General features: G+C 42.3%; 1 protein-coding gene across 4 annotated transcripts in view; it reads left to right on the top strand.

Moving 5' to 3' along the window:
• The first annotated feature begins 2,771 nt into the window (after positions 1 to 2,771).
• Positions 2,772 to 16,768, top strand: part of LOC118370874 (rho GTPase-activating protein 32-like) — a 32,695-nt gene continuing 18,698 nt past the window's right edge. For 2 of the 4 annotated variants that reach the window (XM_035756087.2, XM_035756084.2), the window contains exons 1-5: positions 2,774 to 3,157; positions 11,677 to 11,790; positions 12,866 to 12,965; positions 13,202 to 13,299; positions 13,625 to 13,709. In XM_035756087.2, coding sequence (XP_035611980.1) covers positions 11,699 to 11,790; positions 12,866 to 12,965; positions 13,202 to 13,299; positions 13,625 to 13,709 — 375 coding nt within the window. In that variant the 5' untranslated portion in view covers positions 2,774 to 3,157; positions 11,677 to 11,698. Of the gene's footprint in view, positions 3,158 to 5,669; positions 5,799 to 11,676; positions 11,791 to 12,865; positions 12,966 to 13,201; positions 13,300 to 13,624; positions 13,710 to 16,768 lie in introns of all 4 variants that reach the window. The other 2 variants (XM_052467649.1, XM_035756088.2) reach the window with 2 other exon arrangements.

Below are 16,768 nucleotides of genomic sequence, written 5' to 3'. Positions count from 1 at the left end.
AATTAATCTGCATGGACTCTACAAGGTGTCGAAAGCGTTCTACAGGGATGCTGGCCCATGTTGAAACCAAGTTGGCTGGATGTCTTTTGGGTGGTGGACCATTCTTGATGCACACAGGAAACTGTTGAGCATGAAAAACCCAGCAGCATCGGGCACCTACTACCACACCGTGTTCAAAGGCACTTACATTTTCTTATTCTTGCCCATTCACCCTCTGAATGGCACACATACACAATCCATGTCTCAATAGTCTTAAGGCTTTAAAATCCTTTGACCATCATCGACACAGATTTATCAGGTTACATCAATAATGGATCATAGCTTTCACCTGGATTCACCTGGTCAGTCTATGTGATGGAAAGAGCAGGTCTTTTTAACTTTTTGTCTACTTAGTGTAGCGCCAACATACAAGTCAAGTGCCTTAGGTAAAAGACGTTTGGTCTCTTAGGCCTTATTGTTGATAGTAGGTACACACAGATTATGTCATTAGTATATAATCTGTGTTGAGTGTGTTGTTTATCTTATTTTACCAGGTAAATGTAGAATTTATGTTTGTAAATTAATTATATACTGAGCTTATAGACATCACTGATCACTGACAAGTTCATATACAGTACATGTAGTTTATTCATACTGAAATCAGCACATTTATAGGTTATTTGTCCTGTCAAATGATCAATGTCATAAAACAAATACAATTCATATCAAATGTTATTCGTCACATACACACTTTACAGCAGGTATAAAAGGTGCAATGAAATGCTTATGTGCTAGCTCCCTCAACAATGCAGTACATTCATCAATTTCAATAACAACAATAAAAGAAAAAATAGCAAGAATAGAAAGTTAAAAAAGCTAGTATGCATAGTAAAAATGGACTGTATTTACTCATTTGAAGTGGGTAGTGGCATGTAGTAGAACAGATATGTGTTTGTGTTTATGCAGCCTGGTCTCAGAGTAGACGTAACATACTAAATGTGAATCAGTGATGCCAAATTAGTATTATTAGGTATGTTTGGTATGGTGACATGAGACAGATGGTTACTTAATTGTAAGGCAAAAACAAAAGTAGAGTGAATGGGGTGGATGGGTAGGCTTATAACGTGAACGTCTAGCAACAAAAAGGTTCCATGTTTGAATATCATCATGGAAATGTTCTGCTAATTAGAAACTACTTACTACTTTTTTAGCTACTTTTCAGCTACTTAACATGTTAATTAAACCTTCCCCTAACCCCTAACCTTGATCCTTTAACCAAATTCCTAACCCTAACCCCTAACCTAGCTAACTTTAGCCACCTAGCTAATGTTAGCATTATCCACCTGGCCAACGTTAGACATGCCAAATTGGAATTCGTAACATATCATATATTTGCACATATATGCATATATTTCCCCTCCTCCCTGTAGGCTGTCTCATCATTGTTGGTAATCAGTTCTACTACTGTTGTGTTGTCTGCAAACTTGATGATTGAGTTGGAGGCATGAGTGGCCATGTAGTCATGGGTGAATAGGTAGTACAAGAGGGGGCTGAGCACGCACCATTGTGGTTTTCCTGTGTTGAGGATCAGCGACGTGGAGGTGTTGTTTCCTACCTTCACCACCTGGGGGTGGCCCGTCAGGAAGTCCAGGACCAAGTTGCACAGGGCGGAGTTCAGACCCAGGGCCCCAAGCTTAATGATGAGTTTGGAGGGTACTATGGTGTTGAATGCTGAACTATAGTCAATGAACAGCATTCTTACATAGGTATTCCTCTTGTCCAGATGGGATAGGGCAGTGTGCAGTGCGATGGTGATTGCATCGTCAGATCTAATGGGGTGGTAAGCAAATTGAAGTGGGTCTCGGGTGTCAGGTAAGGTAGAGGTGATATGATCCTTGACTAGTCTCTCAAAGCACTTCATGATGACAGAACTGATAGTCATTTAGTTTAGTTACCTTTGCTTTCTTAGGTATAGGAACATTGATGGACATATTGAAGCATATGGGGACAGCAGACTGGGATAGGGAAAGATTGAATATGTCCTTAAACACTCCAGCCAGCTGCTCTGCGCATGAGGACGTGGCCAAGGATGCCGTCTGGGCCGGCAGCCTTGCGAGAGTTAACACGGTTAACTGTCTTACTCATGATGGCCATGGAGAAGGAGAGCCCACAGTCCTTGGTAGCGACCCACGTCGGTGGCCCTGTGTTATCCTCAAAGCAGGCTAAGAAGGTGTTTAGCTTGTCCGGAAGCAAGATGTCGGTGTCCGCGGCGTGGCTGGTTTTCCCTTTGTAGTGATTATCTGTAGACCATGCCACATACGTCTTGTGTCTGAGCCTTGGAATTGTGTCTCCACTTTGTCTCTAACCTGGCGTTTTGCCTGTTCGATTGCCTTACACTGTTTGTATTCGGCCATATTCCCAGTGACCTTGCCATAGTTAAATGGTTTGCGCTTTTAGTTTTGCCCTCATATTGTACGAATTGTTATTTGTAACATACAGTATCATACACATTGTTATCTGTAACATATCATACGAAATGGATGATAGACGTCCACAAATTAATACATACCATACTTAACATATCATACCAATTGGAGTGTCCCGGATTTATCCTTACTATATTATGTCTACTCCTGAGTACAGGTTGCAACATGGGTGCTAGTGTGTGAACATAACCTATATACTGAAATCCACTGATGAAATAGTTGACAAGGCTCCTTTTTGTTTGCCAATAGCAAATATCTTTCTTCTAATAAATCACCCACAACATAGTACACATACTTTTGTTGCTTTGTTAGGAGGGGAAGAGCGATTGAAATCTGATCTCTGATGTAGGCCTACTAGGACAGTTGAGGGCACTAGGATTAGAATAATTTAAGGAATCATTGAATTTGCCTGCGAGTACGCGCCCAGCCTGGTTTTGCGCGCTCACAGCGTCGGGTGCAGAGCATAGGAGTCTACTGTTTTAGTGCGATGGTCTCTTTTATAGGACATGTTCATCGACGAATCACTGACTTTTTGCACATTTTTACTCAAGCAGTGCGAACTGGGCTTCTTAGTGCGATGCTGAAAAATCAAAGTCATTGCTTTCGAAACCCTCAACAGTGGTGAATGGCTCGGCACACTGCGACTCGGAGAATATAGAGGAGACGCGTGGTGGTTTGTCCTACGGTTACAGGTATGTTAAAAGACCATCTCAAAGTGTTACTATCGTCGTCATAGGCTACTTGTGTTGTGCTGTGTATTGGTTTTAGGTGAGTGAGAAAGTTAAGGTGTGAATGAATGTTGTGGCTTTTGAAGGTTATGAGATAAGTATGTTGTATGTAAAATGACATGTTAACTACATAGAGATCATATTAAAATACTAGAGGGGTTATAAACCCTCAAAGTTTCATAATGGGGCGAAAATGGCAGCCATCTTGGTTAGGGAGAAATCCTAAAAAAGTATAATTGGAATGAATGGCATAGGTGATGCATTTTCTGTTTTTACTTATGCAGGAAAATAAAAGTGAGCCATGTGATGTATCATCAGTTGTGTAATGTAATTATAGTCAACCTAAAATATTGTCATGTAATTATAAATACAGGGTTGTTCCATGTCATTTCAGCAAGCCATGACACCCACCATCTCAGACTGTAAATATATTATGGGAAAAATTGTGGTGGAAATGCCTTTATGCGGAGATATTGATATAATAACCATCATATCGAAGTAAACTTGGAGTCACGTTAAATTGGTGTGGTCCTCACTCTACAACTCGGGAAACCATGCAGATAATTAGACTACAGATGAAATAAGTTATGAACTTCACAAGGTGGTGAAAGCTTTCATCTAGTTGTCAGAACCTGGTAATATCAGAATGTTGGATGAGACATAAACCTAACAAATTCGATTACTAATTTCTCTGAACAGGAGAAAAAAACATCACCAATTTCACTGGGAATACATTACATAGGATGAAGAAACAATACTCCAAGCCGCAGCTCCATACTACTTGTCAGACACAGAGAACTGATACTATAACGTTGTTGGGGTATGATTGGTGGCGGGTCCTTGTGTGGCTTTTGACCATTCCTTTGGATTCCTCAGGTTTAACCCATTGTTAGAAAAAGGTTTGGTCCAAATCAGATGTTGGTTATTGTATTTACAGTTGAAGTCAGAAGTTAAAGTCAAGAGTCATTAAAACTTGTTTTTCAACTACTCCACAAATTTCTTGTTAACAAACTATAGTTTTGGCAAGTCGGTTAGGACATCTACTTAGTTTACAGCCAGATTATTGAATTTATAATTCACTGTATGACAATTCCAGTGGGTCAGAAGTTTACCTACACTAAGTTGACTGTGCCTTTAAACAGCTTGTAAAATTCCAGAAAATTATGTCATGGCTTTAGAAGCTTCTGATAATTGACATAATTTGAGTCACTTGGAGGTGTAGCTGTGTATGTCTTTCAAGGCCTCTTTGAAGGCCAGCATCCCGGAGTCGCCTCTTCACTGTTGACGTTGAGACTGGTGTTTTGCGGGTACTATTTAATGAAGCTGCCAGTTGAGGACTTGTGAGACGTTTGTTTCTCAAAACTAGACACTGTACTTGTCCTCTTGCTCAGTTGTGCACCGGGGCGTCCCACTCTTCTTTCTATTCTGGTTAGAGCCAGTTTGTGCTGCTCTGTGAAGGGAGTAGTACACAGCATTGTACGAGATCTTCAGTTTCTTGGCAGATTCTCGCATGGAATAGCCATCATTTCCCAGTACAAGAATAGACTGACGAGTTTCAGAAGAAAGTTTGTTGTTTCTGGCCATTTTGAGCCTGTAATCGAACCCACAAATGCTGATGCTCCAGATACTCAACTAGTCTAATGAAAGCCAGTTCTATTACTTCTTTAATCCACACAACAGTTTTTAGCTGTGCTATCATAATTGCAAAACGGTTGTATCTCTCATGAGTAAAACAATATTGAAGATAAGCCTACGGTATATCCACAGGCAGGCTCATTTGAAAAGGGCAGAGAATTTGTAAGTCGCTCTGGATAAGAGCGTCTGCTAAATGACTTAAATGTAAATGTATTGGGAGTTATATTAAAGGACCCTCCAGATGAAGTTTCCACCGCTATTTAGATGTAATTTCCTGTCCTAGAGAGGAAATGCACTTTTAGGTTCTACCCCCAAAGAATGGAGAAGGCTACTTGTACATATTCGCTAATTGGGTATGGAAATCTCCACGTGGAGTTGATAAACATCAACAAATAAGGGACTGACAGCTGTCAGTGTTGCTAGCTAGCATGCTAACCTTAGCTAGCTGGAAACCACTGGCCAGTCTTATTATATTTATTTTATTTAACCTTTATTTAACTAGGTAAGTCAGTTAAGAACAAATTCTTATGTACAAGGACGGCTTTTCAAAAGGCCTGCTGCGGGGACGGGGATAAAAAATATAGGACAAAACACACATCACGACAACACACATAAAGAGGGACCTAAAGACAACAACATAGCATGGCAGCAACATGTGACAGCACAGCATGGTGGCAGCACAAAACATGGTACAAACATTATTGGGCACAGACAAAGGCAAGAAGGTAGAGAGAAAATTATGTTATGCTAAGCAGATACAACTGTCAGTAAGAGTATCCATGATTGACTCTTTGAATGAAGAGATGGAGATAACTATCCAGTTTGAATGTTTTTTTTGCAGCTCGTTCCAGTCGCTAGCTGCAGCGAACTGAAAAGAGGAGCAACCCAGGGATGACCAGTTTACGGAGGGGTATAGAGTGCAGTGATGTGTCCTATAAGGAGCATTGGTGGCAAATCTGATGGCCGAATGGTAAAGTACATTTATCCGCTTGAGAGCACCCTTACCTGCCGATCTATAAATTACGTCTCCGTAATCTAGCATGTGTAGGATGGTCATCTGAAGCAGGGTTAGTTTGGCAGCTGGGGTGAAAGAGGAGTGATTACGATAGAGGAAACCAAGTCTAGATTTAATCTTAGCCTGCATCTTTGATATGTGCTGAGAGAAGGACAGTGTACCGTCTAGCCATACTCCCAAGTACTTGTATGAGGTGAATACCTCAAGTTCTAAACCCTCAGAGGTAGTAATCACCACTGTGGGGAGGGCATTCTCCTTAGCAAACCACATGACCTTTGTTTTGGAGGTGTCCAGAACAGGGCAGAGCAAGCTTGTTGGACACTAAGAAAGCTTTGTTGTAGAGAGTTTAACACAACATCCGGGGAGGGGCCAGCTGCATATTTTTTTATTTTTTTTTTATTGAACCTTTATTTAATCAGGTAGGCCTGGCCAAGATAAAGCAAAGCAGTTCGACACATACAACGACACAGAGTTACACATGGAGTAAAACAAACATACAGTCAATAATACAGTATAAACAAGTCTATATACGATGTGAGCAAATGAGGTGAGATAAGGGAGGTAAAGGCAAAAAAAGGCCATGGTGGCAAAGTAAATACAATATAGCAAGTAAAACACTGGAATGGTAGATATAAATATATAAAATAAAAAATATATATAAATGGATGAGAGAGCTTCCTACTGCCTGAGCTATGTTGATGAAAAATTGGTGTCCCTTGGTGACAGGCACTGACTGAGACAGCAGATATTCTGACTTTATACCGTGCCTTCTTTGAGAGAGGTAGTTAACAAACCAGGCTGAAGACACCTCAGAGACACCAATACTCCTTAGCCGGCCCACAAGAATGGAACGGTCTACTGTATCAAAAGCTTTTGCCAAGTCCATAAAAATAGCAGCACACACAACATTGCTTACAATCAAGGGCTGATTTTTGACAAGTTTTTCCAACACTTTTGATAAACAGGGCAAAATAGAAATTGGCCTATAACTGTTAGGATCAGCTTGATCTCCCCCTTTAATTAAAGGATGCGATGGGAACCTCCCCAGAGAGGAGAGACTGGTTTGGCGATGATAGGGCCTGCAACCTTAAAGGATCTAAACCATCTGACCCAGATGTTTTTTTGGGGTCAAGTTTAAGAAGCTCCTTTAGGACCTCAGACTCAGTGACTGCCTGCAGGGAGAAACTTTGTAGCAGGGCAGGGGGAAAAGAGGGAGAAGCATCGAGGATAGTCACATTAGAAGGGGTGGGAGATGAGGAAATGTTGGACGGGTAATGAGGCATGGCTGAGTCAAATAGGAATCTTGACTTAATGAAGTGGTGATTTAAAAAGCTCAGCGATGTGCTCCTTGTCAGTAACAACCACATCATCAACATTAAGGAACATGGGCAGCTGTGAGGAGGAGGGTTTATTTTCCATAACTTCTTGGGGCTAGACCCAGAGAGAGAACTGCTCTTTTAAGTAACTAACTTTGGCCTTCCAGATAGCCTGAGTGCACTTATTTCTCACTTGCCCGAACGAGAGCCAGTCGGACTGAGTATGCGTGTGCCAAGCCTTTCACCAAATGGAATTCTTGAGGTGGAGTAACTCTGCCAGCATCTTTAACTTCGTTATTTCCAAAGTTTTGGTATCTTCCATAAATTGTGGCCGCGAATCCGCCATCAAAATAGTTTGAGAGAATAAGATAAAGCTCCGGTAATAGATGATGACTACTGATATGCGATTTTCTACATTTAAATTTTTTTTTTTAACTAGGCAAGTCAGTTAAGAACAAATTCTTATTTTCAATGACAGCCTAGGAACAGTGGGTTAACTGGCTGTTCAGGGGCAGAACAACAGATTTGTACCTTGTCAGCTGGGGGGCTTGAACTTGCAACCTTCCGGCTACTAGTCCAACACTCTAACCACTAGGCTACCCTGCCGCCCCGGACATTGCGCAACCTTCGGCTGCAGTACAGCAAAGCCAAGTCAGCCCGTGCTCATGGTTCTCACCGGGAAGTGAAATGAGGGTGGAGCAAACGAATCAAAAGCAGTGGAGCGTGTAGTGAAGCAAAACTTGGGGCGATGGGGGGGCTACCATATTACGTCATTTTAGAATTTATAAAATGGTCATATATTTTTTAATACAGACTATCAAAATATGTTTTGAAAATTGACATCCAATGGATTATGATAATTTTCAGGTAGAAGAAAGTGGAGGTGCTGAAACACACGTTTGCACCCCATATTTTAATTTGCTCCATGACTCAGGCAGCCAAGTAGACACAAGGCTGTTTGGCTCATCTCAGTCACGAAGAGGTATACAGCAGTTTCTGATGAATTAACATGGTGGGTGGTAAAATCCTAATAAAACCCAGCCATGAAACGAAACATAGGCTGAATAGAGTTTGTCATATCATAGGAACAGACACTGCATTTCTTATTTCTTATTGTCGAGAAGCAACCTGCAAGTAAGCATTTCATTGGACTGTGTATACCATGTGTATCCTGTACATATGACTAATAAAACTTAACTTGATAGGAAAAGACACCACATTCTCACGGATTTGCGTGAAGTGGGCAGTTCGGATTTGTCACTTCAAGCCCAAATACTGTATATTATACTTTGACTAAAACGATGTCTTATTGACTTAAATCGCTGTGGTGTATCATGGGTAAGCTCTGGCCATCGTCTTTCTGCTCGGAAAAGTGTATTTCTACAGGTGTGGGAGTTTAAACGTTACTACCAGCACCAAACCTATGTCAGCTAAGCTTAAACAATTCCTCTCACATACCTAACTGATTCAATTTGAACAACATGCAAATAGGCTTACGGTCGGTCCTTTGTTGAATTGCTTTTCTCAATGGTAAGAAGCTGTGTGTAAAATAAATTAATTTCAGTTTATTTTTGTCTACTATAGCTGCCTGTATTTCTGGACAGAGTATAGTCTATGACCTTTATACTATATTTCTAATCCTCATTGTGTGTGTCTGGAATGGGACAAAGAATAATTTAAACAGCAATTAAATTCATCATGAGATGAAACATAATGAATCCCACTGTAGTAGATGTAAATCAGATTATAGAATCGTATGATTCTCCTCCCTGAGAGGAATAGCATTAATCAGGTTTTTAAGCCCATAAACACAATCACCTCTGTACTGTATACGGTATTGTGTTCATAGTACATAATTCATTTCCTCTTCCGGCTACCTCATCAGTCGAGAAGAGGAGCAGCTCACAACCGGCAGGTTACCATAGCAACCCCAGGCCTCCACTGCGTCTAACTTTATGACCGCATTCCAGAGCTCCGAATGAGAGTGCAAAACTTTCCCCTCAACAGCCAGATGGAAACATACACTAGGGAGCGCCTCTATCAAAACCCATGGAGATGTTGTTGACGAATACAGTACTGTGAGCTCAGCTGTCTGGGTGGGGGCTGCTCAGTGACCCCAGAGACACTGAACACCATAACAGTATGAGGTGAAACAACAGTCATTTCTCTCTTCCCAGCGGCTCCCTTAGATATATTACACCACATCTCTTAAAGCCTTTGGCCTACTTGCATACACCACAGCACTGTAGAAAATGCATTAGGTTAACATGTGAGTGTGCCTAATATGAAGCTTCAGAGGATCGTGTCATGAAATTCTTCTCTTAGAGATAATGTGTGGGCATCAATTCCTCACTCCAGCCCATGAATTGTAATACAGGTTTCATAAACGGCATGCAGAATTGCGTAGGCTGCCCTAGATTTCCTGGAGTACCATTTAGGCCAGAGTCGTCAAAGCCAGATCAGAGCTGTTTCTGTCTCTTGGCAGCAGAAATGGAGAGCTTCCTTCAAGTGGTGAACAAGATGTCTTGTAGCTACCGCTACTGTACATGGATGATGGTTTTACTATGACCAGTCTGGTATGACTGACAGATAAGCAGGGGAAAGATAATATCCCAAATGACAGGCTATTCCCCATATAGCGCACTACTTTTTGATCAGGACTCATAGGGCTCTGGTCAAAAGAAATGCACTATGTAGGGCATAGTGTGCCATTTGAGACATTACAAATGCCTCACATTTGGTATGGGTTAAGTTAACGTGACAAAAAAAAACATGTCCTCATTAAATTGAATTGCAATGCCATGTTATCAATATCCTAAATGAATGGATGTACCTTGTCATGTTGCCATAAGGCGGTGCAGAGTGTCTGCTACACAGCAATGTCCTGCACAGGATGTCCTTATCTGAGAAGAAACATTCTCCATTCTGAACAATCAAGGTTGGGCATGTTGCATTTTATAATGGAATAAATGCAATGCAGTGAAAATATTACAGTGCTTTTGAAAACATTACTGGACAAACAAAGTTGGACCAAACATTCTGATGGTTGACAGACTGTCAGACTATACTGAATGGCAAAAACATTCTGTACATAGAAACTAGTGTGTTACTTTGTTCATCTTCAAAGTAATGTAGCCTATCCCTGGAGAAACTCAGGACACATTTGTGACATCAGATAAATCGTTGCTTGTTTTTTGTTTTTTGTTATTACCAATTTGTAAGTCGCTCTGGATAAGAGCGTCTGCTAAATGACTTAAATGTAAATGTTATTTGTTGTATTAATGTTTGATAGGATATCCTATAGATAGGCTTCATCTGCCATTGGAGAGAGGTGAGAGTACAGTAGAATATAGTAGATCTGTGCATGTGGAGTGGGTCTGGTTTGCCCAGTGTCTCTGGCTGGTCACATTGTGCTGAGTCAGAGGGTGTGTGGAACTCTGTCAGCAGTGAGCACCACTCTGTGGCTACGGGCCAATGGGCTGCCTGCTCTCTTGGGGAAATTGCTACCCTGTACTGTAATGGCTGGCCTGATGTATCTATCTACTACTCCTTACAAACATCTCTATGGTCATCATTACAGCTTCTGATTGGAGAAGAGGAAAACTCCTGCTTTACTACCTCTGTATTGATTGGCTGGGGAGTTTTAGTGCTGAGGTACTTTGTGTGCACAATGCACATACTGTAGCACTCCAGGACCAGGGTTGGTTGGTTACCACTGCACTGTGTTTGCCCAATATCTAAGATGGGAGTTCAGATCCCAGCACTGCCTTTCATGAGGCCTAGTTATGGAAAGATTAGAAGGCTGTGTTATGTTTGTTTCGCTCTGTCAGAGCATTCCTTTTATTTGTTGACAGGCTATAAAGAGCTGTATTAGGGATGATGGCTCAGAGTCCTTGACACCAGACCTGGTCACAACACTCCCATGCTGGTGGGGTTGGTTTCTGCCTCTCAGGATGGTGCCAAACATAGTCATAGACACATGTTGGCGGAAGGAGAGTCCCAAAGCTCCCATGTAGTGCTCCTCCTAGACCTGTTTTAATTGTTTTGAAAATGGGTGTTCTCTAACTGTAATGTTTAAGAGGTCAGTATGTACTTTTTGTTATCCCTTCTGGGGTCTCTTCCCAACAACACTCACCATAAAGGGTTTGTGTCTGCCTCTCAGGACCACTCCAAACCCAGCCACACATTCAAGTCCCAGTACTTCACCTGCAGTATGGATGGATTCCAGATTGTTTTAAAAATAAATATTTAAAAATGACCTGTTTTAAAAATAAATGTTTAAAAATGACCTGTTTTGAATGAAACAATTTGACGTGTAGGAAGTGTGTATTTACTTGTTCACTGAATGCCTGTCTTACTATAGACACGTTAACCATTCATCTTTTAAAAGGCGTGAAATTATTCTGAACAACGCAAGCTGCAGCTAAGAGTGGGTTAATGTCTGGCAGCTTCCCAGCTAAGGTTGACTCTCCTCTCCCCCTCTCTCCTCCATCTCTCTCTCTCCTCCATCTCGTCAGTCGACTGCTTCGGTAAGGCAGTATGATGGAGGCTGGCTGTGGGGTTGCCGCGGTGATCGGGAATGCTGGCTCAGGACATCAGGGAGAACCAGGAAGTGGTGACGTCCTTGAGGGGTGAGTTACTCTCTCACACTCACGCTGCACTGTACCGTACTGCTGCTATGTCAGCTGACCAGGACTCTGCAGATATCACACCCAGAAATGTAAAGGAGACGTATTCAGGATCAGTTGAGGATGTGTGTGTGCTTGAGTGATTGTACAGGCATGTGTGTGTATTGTGTGTACGTGAGAGATTGACGGGGAGGAAGAGTGATGGAAAGAGAGGAATTCTAAAAGACATTAGTGATGGCTACATTATATCGATGACAGACAAATGATCTCTTCTCTATCTACTGTAAGTATGCTGGAAAACAACCAGGCCTTGATAGGATGCCTCTCATTTAATCACAGCTCTCCAGCAGATGAGATGAGCTCATTCTATCAGTCCCAGTGTTCTTGTCCTTTTCAGCAGATCTCAGGAGCAGTGGTCTATGAGACTGTATCACTGCATCACTCAGTCTGTGTCTGAGCCCTGGAAGGAAGGACAAATCGAAGGCATCCACTGTTCTTCATTGTCCCTGAGAAAAGTTGGTCTGAAAGGACTTTTCTCCCTCTGCCTAGCACACTGACTCAGATTTCAGCTGCAGGTTTTGTGAGGCGCTCCCTTGTGGGCGGATTGCATTCGTGACTTACTCAAAGGAAAGGCTTTGCTTACCCGAACATACACAAAAGCCATTATAGCTTTGTTTTGGTCCTACCAAGTGTGAGATGCTTCTTTTGTCAGGCTAAGTATGTTCTTTCTCCATGATGTGTTTACTGTATGTAGGCTAGGCTATACTCCTCTCTGGAGCTTTCTGTACCGGTCAGGAGCCATTTGAGACCGTGTGCAGTTATGTGCTATCACCAGAGTAACAAGGATGTAAATACCACAGGGTACATTATGTTTTCTGGGCCACTGGTGCAGTGTCATGATTTGAGCACCAGAAACATGATGTAAATATATTGGTCTCTCACTGGCTCCCTCTGGTGGCTTCTATGGAATTTTTCTATTTTAAATTCAAGTATTTCAAATGTAATGTATTTATGGATTCAGATTCTTCATCTTTCTCTCCCTGTTTATCTCTGTCCTTCCCTCCCTCTCCCTGTGTAGGGCCATGTGTATTACACCAGATAAAGAAGAGACCCAGCCTGATCCACACAAGAGCACTACTCCAACAGAGAAATCTCCAAAAGAGAGCACAACTGACATGGTACACTGTGTATAATCACTAGTTGAGGTCTGATACAAGCACTCTAACCTTGGAATAGCAGTCTCTGAACTCTACTACTATGTAGTCTTATATATATACTGCTAGTATGGGTTTCTTTTAAGTATTATTGAACAAGCAAATGTAAAGTACTGACTGTCTTGTAATTGGTTTACATGTCAGGAATGTTGAGTATTGTATGTGTTGATTGGCAGATATTGTGTGTTGTTGATTGGCAGGTACAGAGTGATGAGGTCACAGAGCTTCCTGTTGAGCCTGAGCCCATCCTGCGTTCCTGCGTCAGCACAGCCAGCATGAAGGTCAAAAACATGAAGAAGTAGGTGCTCCCGTCCCCACGGAAACGGTCTATTATGGGCTGTAAAATGGGCCTCTAAACCAGGGCAGTAAAATAAAGTGCAGTAAAAGGATGGGCTGGGGCCTGGCAGAGACTGACTGGTCAACTTGCTGTCTCTGCTGTCTCACTCTCACACTACCATCTCCCCCTTCTCTATTTTCCTGCCCTCTTCCTCTGCTCTCCTTCTCTCTTTCTCTCTGCTCTCTCTCTCATGCTCACTCTCTACTCACTCCTCTCCCTCTTAGCTCTTTCTGCCTCAGTGTAACAGCCAGTAGAATACTGATGAGGTGATGCTGTTGTATTTCAGGCTGACGTTCCCCAGAGGTCATTTTCCCAGGCTGGCTGAATGTGCCCACTTCCACTATGAGACCGTTGACTTTGGCACTGTGCAGGTGAGGCCCGGCCCGGAACTGAACACACATACATTCTATGGAGAACAGAAGTCATTTGTTGCTGGTATTTTGGTAATTGTGTCTTTGACTCAATTTCATGTGTAGCTCAGTAGACATGGTGAATTGTTCCACAAAATACCTCATTCCCTTAATGGAAGAGAGCAGTCTGTCCTAATTATTTTAGATCATCCTGTCCTCGCCCGACCCACATTCCACTCTCCAATTTCCCATATTGAAAAAATACAGATGGAATATAAATAATCTCATTCATTATGTACTTAAAGTTATACTTCGGGCGACCCATAGACTTCTAGTCATTGCGTTAACGTTAGTTAGCATTGGCTCACAAAATGAAATCTAACTTCCTACATAATGGACATGGCGACATAAAAACGGTATCCATTAGTTCATCTATCTCTGGGGAATTAGATAAAGGGCCTCATTGCCAAAATCCCCAAGTATCCCTTTAATTTAAATATAAAATTGGATACGTGATAAGGCAATAGCAACATGAAATCCAATATATCAGTATATTTAAAATGTTGTTCATGAATATTTAATCCAGTGTGTGCATTAATCCACTAAGTAGCATTCATTCCTGTCCGATCAGCTCAGGTTAAACCTGCAATCCTCAGCACTTGTTGGATGAAGCTGATGGTATCAGCCAGAGAAATAGTCTGATTTCTCTGGGTACACAGCATTACTGTAGGAGCATCCACAGGCGTCAGTACCATTGTAGTTGAGAGAGTGAACTGTAGCAGCTTTCAGATTCCAGTAGGTGGCAGGAGAGAGCAGTTATGTGCAGGGAGTTATGTTTAATACTGTAGAATGTAACAGAACATTTAACTGTATAAGATTTTGTTTTGTTTGCTTACCTTGAGTGATATCAACCCATAGCCTCATCAGGTGGTCATTTAGGATGGCCCTATTGGTCATTTTTGATGACACTTTAACTATAGGTTCATTGCCATTAGTCAGCACAGATTCCAGAGGGTTGAGAGTGAGAATTTGTTTTGCCTGTGGTGATAATTTGAATCAGTCAGGTGGAAGCGGCTGCTCACTCATTTGTGAAAGTGGCTGTTCCTTGCCTGGATAATTCCTGTGTAATTCTGTGGGCTTGACAGCAGAGAGCAGTAGTCATCTACTCTTTTGCACATTGATGCTTTTACCAGTTTCTAAACCCAGAGGCCCAACATCGTGAGACTTCCGGGAACGCTTGCGAAGCAGACAAACCAGACCGGGGTTTGAGAAGTCAATGAGAGAAGTGAACATTTCTTCCCTTGGAGAGCATTTTTTGCATATCGTCATACTAAACCATCTTTGCTTTTACCGTTGAGAGCGCCTCACTGAAGCGCCTCACTGAAGCGCCATGTTCGTAGGGTGGTATAACATGACCTATTACATGTATGTGTGTGAGCTGATGCAAGTTCAAACACTGTGCATTGTAACTATAGAATAGCTGACCTACTGTAGCTGTGGCAACTGTGATACATTAGATGTGTGGCTGGAGCGTAGCTACTGAACAGAAGTGTCTGTCTGTGACCTTGAGATCTTCCTACAGGGGAAGATGAGCTGAGCTAGGAGAGAAATATCACTCTAGGGAGAGACCAGCCATGCCTCACTCTGACACTTAACTGTTTTCTTAAAGGCCCAGTGCAGTCAAAAGCTCTGTTTTATATATATTTCCACACTATGAGTGTCACGTTCTGACCATAGTTCTTTTGTGTTTTCCTTGTTTTAGTGTTGGTCAGTACATGAGCTGGGTGTGCATTCTATGTTGTGTGTCTGGTTTGTCTATTTCTATGTTTGGCCTGATATCGTTCTCAATCAGAGGCAGGTGTTACTCATTGTCTCTGATTGGGAACCATATTTAGGTAGCCTGTTTTGTGTTGGGTTTTGTGGGTGGTTGTTTCCTGACTTTGTGTTTTCTGCACCAGATAGGGCTGTTTCGGTTTTCACGGTTATTGTTTTGTATCCTGTTCATGTTTGAGTTACCTTATTAAATTACCATGAACTATAACCACGCTGCGTTTTGGTCCGCCTCTCCTTCCCAGGAAGAAAGCCGTTACAATGAGGTTGGAATAATACTGTAAAAATAAAATAAGTCGATGATAATGCCCTTTTAGTGTAAGAGCTGTTTGAAAAGACTGACTGAAATTTCAGTCTGTTTTGGTGGGATGGAGTTTTCGCCTTTCCAGGGTGACATCACCATGTGGTTAATTAGTTAATTGGTTTGGAACTCTTTCTTATTGGGCTATTTGCCAATAACAGATCGTTTTCAGTGTTCCCATCTTCACTCAGACCACTTCCAGACAGTCCTAGCTAAATTCTTTCTTGAGAAGTTGCTCTTTGCTAAGAAGCAATTTTTGTTTCTTTTTGATGATTTTAATTAAGGTACTTAATTGCAGTTGTGTCACTAAACCTCGAGTCCAAGTCGAGTCACCAGTCCCCTGTCCTTGAGTCCGAGTCCAGTCACCAGTCCCCTGTCATTTACATTACATTTAAGTCATTTAGCAGACGCTCTTATCCAGAGCGACTTACAAATTGGTGCATTCACCTTATGACATCCAGTGGAACAGCCACTTTACAATAGTGCATCTAAATCTTTTAAGGGGGGTGAGAAGGATTACTGTATCCTATCCTAGGTATTCCTTAAAGAGGTGGGGTTTCAGGTGTCTCCGGAAGGTGGTGATTGACTCCGCTGTCCTGGCGTCGTGAGGGAGTTTGTTCCACCATTGGGGGCCAGAGCAGCGAACAGTTTTGACTGGGCTGAGCGGGAACTGTACTTCCTCAGTGGTAGGGAGGCGAGCAGGCCAGAGGTGGATGAACGCAGTGCCCTTGTTTGGGTGTAGGGCCTGATCAGAGCCTGGAGGTACTGAGGTGCCGTTCCCCTCACAGCTCCGTAGGCAAGCACCATGGTCTTGTAGCGGATGCGAGCTTCAACTGGAAGCCAGTGGAGAGAGTGGAGGAGCGGGGTGACGTGAGAGAACTTGGGAAGGTTGAACACCAGACGGGCTGCAGCGTTCTGGATGAGTTGTAGGGGTTTAATGGCACAGGCA

This window comes from Oncorhynchus keta, chromosome 18, assembly GCF_023373465.1.
Source record: "Oncorhynchus keta strain PuntledgeMale-10-30-2019 chromosome 18, Oket_V2, whole genome shotgun sequence".
NCBI classification, from domain to species: domain Eukaryota; kingdom Metazoa; phylum Chordata; class Actinopteri; order Salmoniformes; family Salmonidae; genus Oncorhynchus; species Oncorhynchus keta.
Note: the sequence above shows the minus strand (reverse complement) of the source record. Positions and strands in the feature narration are given on the sequence as shown.